The sequence below is a fragment of the Aulonocara sp. 'chitande type north' Nkhata Bay genome, linkage group LG5 (assembly GCF_057382095.1).
Source record: "Aulonocara sp. 'chitande type north' Nkhata Bay isolate Kocher_YH1m ecotype deep benthic linkage group LG5, A_spYH_male_GT1.1, whole genome shotgun sequence".
NCBI classification, from domain to species: domain Eukaryota; kingdom Metazoa; phylum Chordata; class Actinopteri; order Cichliformes; family Cichlidae; genus Aulonocara; species Aulonocara sp. 'chitande type north' Nkhata Bay.
The window spans coordinates 11,624,845-11,637,061 of record NC_141348.1 but is presented as its reverse complement, the minus strand read 5'-3'; the positions used below and the strand labels follow the sequence as shown (position 1 = coordinate 11,637,061).

Genomic DNA, 12,217 nt, shown 5'->3' with positions numbered 1-12,217 from the left:
TTAAGTATGTTAATTTTTCTTTAACCTTGCTGGAAAATCTTCACGTGTTCATGAGTGTAAGCTGTTTCTTCATTGCGTGTATGTGCATTTGTATAAAAGCAGGTTAATTTTAACCTTTTTTCAAACTAGGCGTTACCTTAAAAGGAGCCTTTCTCTCACACTTCTCTGCTTGTGTGTGTTTTTGTTTCACCTTCTGTTGTAATGCTCCGGACGCCTTCCCAACCTCCACAAGTCCGTTGGCCCCAATTTTATGAGTTAAAAACTTCTCTTAATTTCTCCTCTAATTCTCTCCTTGCTGCTGTCTGTTTCACAGCTGCTGATTTGTGCTGGGTGTGGTTCCCATTACCTATAATTTTGCTTCGGCCGCTGTGCTTGTGGGGGCAGTTGGTCCAGGTCCGCAGCTTCCTGTATTAACACACTAAGAGATTTATTTAATTTCATTTTCATCACATGTTAAACAGATAAGCAGGCAACACGCCTACCTTGACAGCGTAAACTGCAGCCAGTCTCCCAACACATTCCTCTCTCTACTCCTCCATAATTCTCCACTGCACACCTCTTACTATCTCTCCTTTTTATTTTTATTACACCACAGAGTAATACACCCAATTATGCCCGTCTATCTCTATGTGGCTCCAAATTCCCTCTTTATTTTAATTTCACACTCGTCAGGGGACAGGCACACAACAATTTTAACCACTGAAACGAGGAATTTAACCTTTTTATTTCTTTACTAATCTAGACTCAACCTTTGTTCGCAAAATGTGTCTTGTTCTAGTCCGGAATAAATGTGAACCCGCGATTACGCTGCGGTCCCAGTGTTATTTCCGTAGCTATGCGGGGGCCCTCACCTCCCCAAGTCACCACCTCGGCATCCGGACGCCGCCGGTCCTGGCCGCGCGTCCACGAACAGGAGGGTCGCCACTCCTAGGGCAAAATTATTTCCACAGGTACACTAGGCATCAACCTTTGATCCTAAAATGTGTCTTTGCTCTAATGTCCTCCTAATCAAACACATCAACCGTCACTGTCACTGTGTTCAGACTTCACACACAGAAACACACTCAGCGCGCCTCACACACAGCCAGAGCGCGCCTTACACACACAGCGCGTTACACCATCAGTGAGACACACAGAGAGCGCCTCTCATCAGCAGAAATTTGCACAGAAACCTCTGAGCTCAACTATTAGATCTTCTTAAAGCACACTGCACCATAGACCAAAATACCCCTTTCTCTGCGCTTATGACCGCCACAACGGGGCAAAGTCGCATCATAAAAGTGATGCTTGCATCCCCGAAGTTATACCTGACATCATAAACCAGGTTTTGCTCTATGTACTTAAAATTTTACTTTGTATTATGACCGCAGCCCTTAAAACTCGACTGACGCCACAAACCACCGTCAAACCTCTATCCAATGTACTAAAACTAGCACCAACCACTACTGCACTTCACGGCCGCACCACCGGAACACGGCCGTATCATAAACCAAACCTACGGACGTGTTTCGCTCTCGCGTTGCCAGCGTTCAACTGCACCGTGAAGCCAGCATCTGCTTTTCCTTAAATCAACTTCTATTTCATAGCCGGCAAAAGCCAGGACGTCACTGACACCATAAACAAAATAAACAAACCTCGACTTCAATGTACTGGACTAATGGCCGCGTCTTCAGAAGAAAATTCTAATGTATTATTGCTACAGAGGCCAGTATTAGACAAAATTAAATGTGGAAGGTAAAGTGGCTGCAACTAGTCCAACGTAGTATGTTATTAGTATCTCGGTAGAAGCAGTTTACTGCAACTAGTCCAACGTAGTATGTTATTAGTATCTCGGTAGAAGCAGTTTATTTAACACACTGGAATTCAGCCTCAACTTATGTTGTTAGTATCTTGCGCCAAAAACCAGACACCGACAAATTTAATGTGAAAATACATGTGACTCAGCGAACAGATTAATTTGGAAAGCCCAATATGCACATTTGGTATTTGTAATACAACAGGCTGTGCTTACCTTTCTGTTTTAGGCCGGCCTTCTGTTCGCCTCGCCCCACGATCTCACCAAAGGCCAAATCTGCACCTCCTCAGCACACCAAAGATCCGGGTCACACGGCACCAAGTTGTTGAAATCTCCCAATTCTTTGAATCTTTGGGCTGAAGGAAGGACAATACTCGGTGTATAAATGCTCAATCAACAATCATTTATTTCCATAGAATTCAACACTTATGAGCATTTAAGCCATCATGATGGGGAGAGCTGCATGCAGAGGGTCACAGCAAGTCTCAAAATGGTGACGGGTTACACAGCTTTTTATACTCTCTAGTGGCCCCCACCTGGTCGTAAAAGCCTAAACATTCACATTCTTTCTATCTTACGGCGCCTAAATTTTATGACCTCGGCTCCCTGTCTTTCTGCTCTTCACCAAAGGAATGTGGTCTGTTTCTTCTATTATCTGGACAAGGTCCTCTGCACCCAACATTCTCTTCATGATTCAGCAGTAAAACATGTCAAGAAACAGTGTAATACATTCAACAGTGTTGAGTAATACAGGTCAAACAAATAGATCGAATGATTTTCACACTCTCTTAAGTCAGAAGTATAATGCAAACTAAAACTACATACTAATCACACACTCTATATTAAAGGGTATAATATGATCTACAGCAGTTAACATAATTCAACTATTTTGATTACATTTATAAGGTAACATATAATAACAGAATAATATCACACAGGCATTTGTATACATTCTTGAACACATTAAACATTTGCAATTAACTATCAATATTAATGAACAAATTTAAATAATGAGCTACTTATATAGCCAGGGCTACACCAGTTAAAAGGTTATGGCAGTCACAATAAGCACATTAATACTTTAGTTATAGCCAAAATTGTGTTGTGTGAGATCCCAGTGACTTTGATAAAGAGACCAAAATCCACCAAGTTCATCTTTGAGTCCATTTGAATGCTTGAAATTCACTCAAGGGACTGATAACTGATACTGAGTCCACAAGGATGGAGTGGAAAGCAGCCTTTGTCTCTTTAAAACGCCGGCCTGGCAGCTGAACACATTCAATAATTCTTTGAAAAACTGAGATGAGGAAGTGGGAAGTTGAGTTGTGCCTGGTTCTTGTGTAGTACTTACTGTAAATTCATACAAGGAACTAAAACACAGACATACCTGCAAAACAAGAGGACAAACTTTCAAGGACATAAAGTTCTTCAAATAATACCAAGCTTTACAGTATGTGACAGGTGACACCTGAGTCTGGGAACCGCCCCTGGTGGGCGGAGCTGGTCTTTGCTCCTTTCATAAGCACAGGTGTGGGCAATTGGGTATTCCTCTGCAAACCTGAAGCTGCGACTGCTTGGTCCAAGTTGGGCAAGTTGGTGTTTCTTAACTTCTGTCTATGAAAGTCTGATACGGGTCCTCCCCTAAACTTCTGTTAGAACGGTAGGTTACACAAAAATGTACCACTTGAGCTCTGGCTGTTGGCAGAGGTTTACAGTTTCAGTAATGTTGTATTTGTACATCTTCTTTAATTTCTTTCTTTCCAATCTTTCTTCACAGTACTGCTCTGTCTTCTGTTGCTCTTACATAAACAGGAATTTTGCTGATGTTCTTGTCCTTCTTTTCCAGCTGCTGAGATGTTCCTGTGCTGTTGGCTGGTTCTGGTGGCTCTCATCCCCACAACCTTAAGCACCAATCCTGGAGTAAAGGTCAGGCTGACAGAAAAGGGCATTGAATATGGTAAGTCTTGTGTAAAAATGCTTCATTTTTAGAAAAGCACTGATTTCTCCAGGATTTGTTCATCAGATTCTTTTTTTCTTTGGTTTTTCTTAGGTAGGCAACTGGGCATGGCTGTCATCCAGCAGAAACTCGGATCAATCAAAATTCCAGACTTTTCTGGGACAGAGAAGGTGTTTCTGATTGGAAAGGTTCAGTATAGTTTGTCAAAGTAAGCCACCAGATTTTTTCTTTTACATGTGTTTAGATTCTGTAGCAAACTGTTATTTTGTCCTTTTCCTTCTTTAACAAAAACACATTAATTCCTCCAGTATCCACATAGTTAATGTGGGCTTACCAAAGTCTTCAGTGGACCTGGTGCCAGGGACTGGAGTCACACTGTCTATAGGTGATGCCTTCATCAGTCTGAATGGAAACTGGAGGGTCAAGTACCTGCGAATAATGTGAGTGAGGTAACATCTCTTCTTTAGAGAAGTAATTTATCTGCTTAAAAATATAATATCTGATATTTTTTCTCTTTTACTAGAAAGGACAGCGGGTCCTTTGACTTGAATGTGAATGGTCTCAGTATCGCTACAACCATCTCCATCAAGAGTGACGAGACAGGCCGACCAGTGGTCAGCAGTGACAGCTGCTCAGCCACTGTTGGAAGTGCAAAGGTCAAGTTTCATGGTGGAGCGAGGTGAGAAACCCAGCTGTGAGGGAGAAGGATTTTACTATTTTACTTCATTTTCTTGACAAATGGCAGAATTTCTCTAAATCCTGCTGTTACTGTTTTTGTTTGTATTTTGTTAGCTGGCTGTACAATCTCTTCACAACATTTATTGATAAGGCTCTGCGCAATGCACTCCAGAAACAGGTGAGAGCAAATCGGCTACATGCAGCAGAAATCCAGCTCATGCAACTGACCAGAAGTGTCTGCTAGTGCACAGTGTCTCACATTATCTTTTACTCTGAAGTAGAATGAATATATAATATAAAAGGTACATCTACAGATGTGCCAAGCTTCACTGTTGCTCATGTGCATTGATTAATTTTTTCCACAACTGCTCTTTTGTTTGAAACATTCACCAAATGTTTAATTTTGAAATACCGCTGTGAGCCTTTAATGATGACTTTCTTCGATACAAACCACTGTCTCCAGATTTCTTCCTGAAAATAAGGTTCTTCTTTTCATTACTTGCTGTTGCAGATCTGCCCCCTGGTGGCTGATGCAGTATCTGATTTAAACCCTCAGCTGAAAACTCTCAATGGTAAAGTATCCTGTTTAGTTAGTCAATCAGCTGTTTCACTGGTGATGAACACATGAGTGAGCTTCTGTCTCTATGCAGTCTTAGACCAGGTGGACAAGTATGCAGAGATTGAATATTCCATGGTATCGTCACCGACTGTTTTAAAGTCCTCGATAGATCTGAGCTTGAAGGTAAAGAATTATGCAACACTACATTTTTACAGGAATCTAAAGATATCATTTTATTATTTAAAAAAAAATCTGGAGCATTGTTTTCTGGGTCTTCTTTCTCAGGGGGAATTTTACAACATCGGGAAGCATCAGGAGCCTCCGTTCTCACCAGCGGCCTTTAACCTGCCACCCCAGAACAACAACATGTTGTACATCGGCATGTCTGCCTTTACTGTCAACTCTGCAGCCTTCGCCTACAACAATGCTGGAGTCCTCAGCCTGTCCATCACTGACGACATGGTAAACTGCTGCCTCCTGAGTCTCATACCTTCTTTTCAGGACATCAAACTGATCTAACCTTTCTCACTTTGTCGTGCCAGATACCAAAAAGCTTTCCAATCCGACTCAACACCAAAACGTTTGGAGTCATTATCCCAGAGGTGACAACACATCCCAGTCATTTTATGCGACTCATTCTTGGCAGTTTTTCACATGAAATTCTTTTTTTCTAGATTGCTAAGCAGTTCCCAGGTCTGATGATAAAGCTACTGGTGAAGATGGAGAAAATCCCCACACTGACCTTTGAGCCCAACAACGCAACAGTCCAGGCCACCACCACAGTGACGGCCTTTGCCATCCAGCCCAACTCTATTCTGTCGCCTCTTTTTGTCCTGAACTTGGTAAGTTACCCAGCTGATATGATTTTTAAATTGTCTTTGTGGTTTTAGAAAACTATCTGAAATGAACCACCATTGCCTTGACAGGAGGTCAGCGTGAGTGCCCGTATGTTTGTCAGTGAAATGAAATTGGCTGCAGCTGTCACCCTCAACAAGTGAGTTAACTGGCAAAGAAAAATGGGGGCGAGAGGTCTTTGTTAAGATGAACATCACGTTCTAATTTAGTCTAATTTGCACAGAATGGATCTGACCCTGGACAAAAGTAATGTGGGAGACTTTCAGGTAAGAAGTGCATTTTTATACAATAACAGTCTGAACCATCAGCAACTCAAACTAACCCTACATCTAACCTACAGGTCAGCGCCCTCAATAGCATCTTACAAGGGGTCTTCCAATTGGTGGTGATACCCACAGTTAATGGTGAGTTCATCCTCACTTTGAACTCTAAAGAGTTTTTTTATTTTTATTTTTTTTCACCAAAATCTCCAAAGAAGATTTCCATTTGTATTTTCACAGCAGCTCCAAAGTTCCAGGGAATATTAGACAAACAACACGAGGGACCAGCAGGATTATCATTTTTAGCTATTGTATTGTGTAAAACAGACCCCCAGCTCTTGCTTATATGGAGACTATTCTCATTCCATTTCTTTCTTTCTGTTGATTTAATTTACGCTACCAGCTCATATTTTATAAAGTCAATAAGTTTATGAAATCGGAAGAAGTTCATTATTTACCTCTCAGGTGTTGTTAAGAATTTAAAACATAAAAGATAAAGTTATTCAAGTAATTTACAAGAATCCAGAATACTTCCACCACAGTACAGGAACTGTACCCACCTACCTTCACTCCTGCTTTTATTGGAGATAAAATATCGGGAATTTCAGGAGTGGGACCACGCCTCCAAATATGCTCCTCCGGGTTCTCATCTATGTAGTTCCTCCAGTTCTAACAGATGTTCGTTCTCATTTACGTGCCTCACCTTCCCTCCACTTTTCAATTCTTTAACTTCTTCACTTCTGTTTAGTGCATGGGGATCTGCCAGGTCCGCCACCAGCCCCCTTCGAGGCCTTCCCCAAACCGCAGCTCAATTCATGTCTAAGCCATTCACCTTTAACTACTAAAACGCTGTCAAACCTAAAATGGGCACGTGGGCCCAGCTAGTGAATAGAGCTTGTACTGGTCTTCTGAATATTTTACCATTTATTTTAAGATTCGACCCCATTTTCTTATTGGGGAAATCACAAAATGTTCCAAAAATATATACCTTTGAATCACCTTCAGGGTCATCTCCTTGTGCATCTCTTTACCACTTCTAATGAGTCTGCTGTTTTTAATTTGCACTGTGGGAGTCTATTTTCTAACAGTTTAAATGAATGAAGTTCATCAGAGACCTTACTTTAACACATTCCACTGTTTTCTCTTAAATTGTATTTTAATTTTATTGATGTCAGTATGTTATGTAATACATCTATAATATCATTATGACATTTTGCCACATTTGTGAAATTGTGATCTAAAATTATCAATCTCATTTTTGCAGTCCAACTTGCTAAGGGATACCCACTGCCCACAATTGGAAAGATGAAGCTTATGAACACCCAGCTTGATGTGCTGAAGGTCAGAGATACTGATAATATGTTGTTGTTTTTTAAATCGATTTCATGCATGTGAGCGTATTGCTTCTTGTATATGACATGAGATCTAATTAAGAAATCTTGACATTTCTAAGGAATGAGCAGATTTTCTAACTCAAAGCTGTGAACTGTTCCTTCTAGGACTACATCCTGATTGGGACAGATGTTCAGTTCAGCTGAACTGCACTCCTGAAAACTCCCAGGATTCTTTTCTGCATTCTGGCGTCCTTCCATGAAGACACAATTACAGTCAGAGTACGATAATCTAACAGATATTCGACAAAAAAACAAAACAAAAAGAATGAGAATGAGTTTTACTTCTGTCTGATGACTGTTTGGACATCATTTGATTTTTAAAATATATATTATATATTTTCTATGTATTGATTTTGTGAACTTTTGTGATAGGTATATAAACAGTTGATGCCGACCTAATCTTTTCTTCATTATGACCTGAAACCAGTGGCTCAGCCCATAAACTCATCAGGAAGGTTTGTACTGATGTCAAGGGTATGATTCAGTGGTCCATTTTGTTTAGGAAGCTCCTGAGTGAGTGAAGCAACTTGGAAGTCTCTACATGATGGCCATAGCTTCAGAAGGGTTCAGAACATTGTAACAGTTACAAAATAATTGAACACAGTCCTGTTAATAGCAACATTTGGACAGGCATTTAACTTTTATTGTTACAGATTCAATAATATCTGTGATTTAAAAAAAAGTAACTTCCTGTATGTAGATTACTGAGATCACTTTATTTCTGCTCTGTTTCATTAAAATAAGAGTGTTATTGAGGTGTGTGTGTGTGGTTGATCTCTAAATACTGATCATAGAAAGTTAGTGTTTTTAAAAAAAAAGAGTCAAGTTTGGGGGGTTTAGGTTTGAGCTAAAGCACACATCCATTCTAATAACATCTCCACCTCTCACGCCAAATAAATCAACTCATAGGAATAACTTTCACAGCCACAATACACATGGCATAAGGCCAGCCCCCCACTTCTATCCACAACTTTAAGAACGGTCACAATGGTAAACTAAGATGTGTGAATATGGACAGAAAGACAGAGACAAACCTCAGTTTTTCACTAATTAGCAGTTAATAAATTCACTGATCTACAATAGTTTTTATACCACTGTGTTAGCAAGCCTTACCTCCCTTTCTGACATATTTAATCTAAGTAATCGATAATGAGTCAGAGTCACAAAATGAATCAAATATATTTACATATTCAGCACCAAACAGTTTATAATAATTATATATAAAAATATAAAAACTCAAAACAAATACACGTTTATTATGTAGTTCACAGAGGCAGGAAGCTTTCTGTCCTTCTCTTGGAGAAATTTGCTATTACACTAGAGCGCATTAGCAGGTTTCAAACTGCATTAACACACATATTACTGTGCATAGTGTTTTACCAGACATGTTTTAGCAGGCTTTCTACACTGTAAACAAAATCTGTAATTCACCAGAACTTTGTTATATTTTTTTTTCCAGAAATTTCCTGTTATTTTTAAATACATGAAATATCATTGAATTACAAAAAAGACGTGAATTAACATGTCGAATGTACAATAACGTGAAAAATTGCACCTGTAAATAAAGATGATTTATTTGCAGATGTTTTTGTAATTTTACATAGATTTGCTTGTTAATCAACTTCTATGTTATGTAATTTTGTGTTGTTATGGCTATGTAACATCAGAAAGTATTAATAGACTGTCAGTTGGTAGGTATATTTACAGTAATTTGCAGTAATTTCACAGTCTGTTTTATAATAGTCATGTATCTTTTGTCATTATTTCCCCTAAATTGGTAAAATTATAGAAAAGTAATAATAACAGAAATACATATTTTATATTATTCTTAAAATAGTCACAAAATAAAGTGAAGTGAGATTAAAGGCTTGCAGCATTAAAATACAATCAGTAGCATTTTAACACTTTCACTCATTCTGGTCACTACAGTGGACAGCTATTCAAAGGCTGTTTTTTTGTATTTGTATCAGTGTTGATGGTATACTTACGGTGGCCCTGAAGTGCAAATCACACCAACAAATTGCTAAACACAACAACAAAATTGAGAAGCACAAAAACAAAATTGAGAAGCACAAAAACAAAATTGAGAATCACAAAATCAAATTAAAAAGCACAAAAACAAAATTGAGAAGCACAAAAACAAAACTGAGAATCACAAAATCAAATTAAGAAGCACAAAAACAAAAGAAGAATCACAAAAACAAATTGAGAAGCACAATTACATTAAGAAAACCGGAAAGGGTAGGTACCAGTCGGCAACAGGAGACATCACTGATTGGACGTCCGCGCTGTTCATCTTTGGAACCGGAAGTTACTCTTCCTGTAGCGCATTTTTTTTCAAACATGAACATTAGCGGTGACCCAAACATAGCTGTCGCTATTCGAGAATATTTTGATTCGGGACATACATACGAGGTGATACTGGATATGCTCAAGTGTAATCGTGACATTTCAATTAGTATGCGTACACTGAAAACGCATTTAAAAGAATCTGGACTGTACAGACGAGGCAACTATTCTCCACTTCCTGAGGTGAGGCGTGCCATTTTGGCCGAGCTTCGAGGACCAGGACAATTGTTTGGATATCGGACCATGTGGCAAGTTCTCAAACAAAAACACAAGCTGCGTGTCAAGCATGATGTAGTTATGAGGCTGTTGAGACAACTAAATCCTCAAGGAATCGCTTTGAGAACTCGAAGGAGGTTCACAAGATGCACGTATCACTCCATGGGGCCCAATTACATATGGCATGTAGATGGCTATGATAAACTGTAACCCTTTGGCTTGGCCCTGTCAGGATGTATAGATGGCTTTTCAAGAAGACTGATGTGGCTTGTGTGTGGAGCAACAAACAACAACCCGGCTGTTATAGCTCACAATTATATAAACTGTGTAAAGAGTCTTGGTGTGATACCAATGAGATTACGAACAGACTTCGGGACTGAGAATGGGACTATGGCAGCAATACAGTGTACCCTCCGTCACGCGCACACGGACTATTATGCTGGATCGTCAAGCCACAGTTACGGATCATCTACGGGGAATCAGTGCATCGAGTCATGGTGGTCTTATTTCAGAAGAGGAAGGTGGGTACATTTGTGTCTGGTAGGTGTAAGCTACAGTGAAAGCTGATCAGATCGTTGTTTTTTTTTACATGCATTTAAGAAAATAGACTAGCGTCCTGCCGGACGTGTTGAAAAGTTGGATGAGATAGATGTTAACAGCCGTCACTTTATTGCAGGAACTCAAAATGGTCATCGTCAGCTGTTGTGCCGAAATGAGCATGCTTGCCTAGATTTAACGACGCCAATACAAAATGAAACTCAGACCAAACTCTCCACTCCTCACAATCAACACACAGAACAGAGTGAAAAGAATACAGCATTTTTAACAAGAACATTACTGCAGGGTCGCTACAATATTTATGGAAAACTAATATGCATTACTTTGTTTGACATCCATTTGTGGCATGTTTTAAATGGGACCAAAATGTAACAAACCCTATAAAATGACCAAGAACAAAGCTAAATTGATTCTTAAATATTAATTATATACCCAGGTCTCAGTTTTGGATGGACTTGTTTGGAGACCTAAGAGACTCTGGAAACTTAAATGGAAGCCACGAACACCAATGCTTGCTGAGATTCTGCTTCAGAGGGGTTCTACAGAAAGACCTGGATGAATGCAAAGACCTCTGGAACAAACACAGGATCCGGCCAAGCAGACTTGCATCGTGTCCAGGGGGGATTCCAAATGAACTCTATCTCTTGCCTCACAGGTATTTGAGTTCTTAACAAAATGAATTAACCTTTTGCATCAAACTAAATGCATGGTATTGCTTAAGTTTGTTAATATATATTCATAATTTTACACATAAGTATGATAGAGCAGTTTATAACATGTCACTGCATGCGTTGATTTATATAGTTCCATATTGTCAGCAAAAAATCCTTCACTGTTCTATTTTCATTTTGCAGATATGGTTCAAGAGACTGTGGATTTGCTGTTGAGGAGAGGGAACTGGATGTGTTTCCCGAGGAGGGGCTACCGGTTGGATTGTGTGGTGATCCAAACATTGAGGAATATTTACAACAGGCTGTACAACAAAACACACTGCAGCAGCCACAAGACTGGGAATCGGCCACAGAACTGTATTTGGCCCTGAAGGACATAGCTGGGTTTTAGATACCAACTGAACTTCAGTTTGTAATGACATTTGTCAGAGTTACTCTGACGAAGACACACACGGTGTCGAAACGTTAGTTTCTTTCCTTTTTTTGCACCTAATAAAACCTTTGGACTTACATGAGTGCTCCAGCCCTTCTGTTTTTCCTTCATTTTTTAATGTTACTAGTGTTTCCTTTCCCTCTTGCTAAATTGAATATAATATTGTTCATAATATACAGCAACTGGCATGGATTTAAATATTAACATTTAACCACAAGGAAACATTTAAAATTTTCTTTAATAAAACCATTTACAAATAGTGTCCAGCATTTCTGTCACTTTTCCAACATACACAATATTAAGAAAAAACAACTAAAACAACTAAATGTTTAACAATATGGAAGTTGCTTGTCACATGAATGTGTTAAGTGTCACAGGCTGGGTCTCTGACCCAGCGCTCTGAGTTTATGTTTGTATTTGTCTCATTTTGTTATGTGATTAGTTTTGTGTCATTTCCTATCTGTCTTTAGTTTGGGCAGTTATTGTTTATTG

At 39.3% G+C, this 12,217-nt stretch overlaps 2 protein-coding genes across 2 annotated transcripts in view; both read left to right on the top strand.

Moving 5' to 3' along the window:
* LOC147329916 (bactericidal permeability-increasing protein-like) overlaps nucleotides 1-8,877 on the top strand; it is a 36,919-nt gene extending 28,042 nt beyond the window's left edge. The window contains exons 2-16 of the mRNA XM_086291314.1: nucleotides 3,642-3,752; nucleotides 3,846-3,960; nucleotides 4,061-4,192; nucleotides 4,276-4,431; nucleotides 4,545-4,608; nucleotides 4,942-5,002; nucleotides 5,081-5,172; nucleotides 5,275-5,451; nucleotides 5,532-5,591; nucleotides 5,664-5,831; nucleotides 5,916-5,983; nucleotides 6,068-6,110; nucleotides 6,185-6,248; nucleotides 7,369-7,445; nucleotides 7,604-8,877. Coding sequence (XP_086147440.1) covers nucleotides 3,650-3,752; nucleotides 3,846-3,960; nucleotides 4,061-4,192; nucleotides 4,276-4,431; nucleotides 4,545-4,608; nucleotides 4,942-5,002; nucleotides 5,081-5,172; nucleotides 5,275-5,451; nucleotides 5,532-5,591; nucleotides 5,664-5,831; nucleotides 5,916-5,983; nucleotides 6,068-6,110; nucleotides 6,185-6,248; nucleotides 7,369-7,445; nucleotides 7,604-7,642 — 1,419 coding nt within the window. The 5' untranslated portion in view covers nucleotides 3,642-3,649 and the 3' untranslated portion in view covers nucleotides 7,643-8,877. The remainder of the gene's footprint in view (nucleotides 1-3,641; nucleotides 3,753-3,845; nucleotides 3,961-4,060; nucleotides 4,193-4,275; nucleotides 4,432-4,544; nucleotides 4,609-4,941; nucleotides 5,003-5,080; nucleotides 5,173-5,274; nucleotides 5,452-5,531; nucleotides 5,592-5,663; nucleotides 5,832-5,915; nucleotides 5,984-6,067; nucleotides 6,111-6,184; nucleotides 6,249-7,368; nucleotides 7,446-7,603) is intronic.
* LOC147329904 (uncharacterized) overlaps nucleotides 1-12,217 on the top strand; it is a 195,341-nt gene that overhangs the window by 105,121 nt on the left and 78,003 nt on the right. The window lies entirely within an intron of this gene.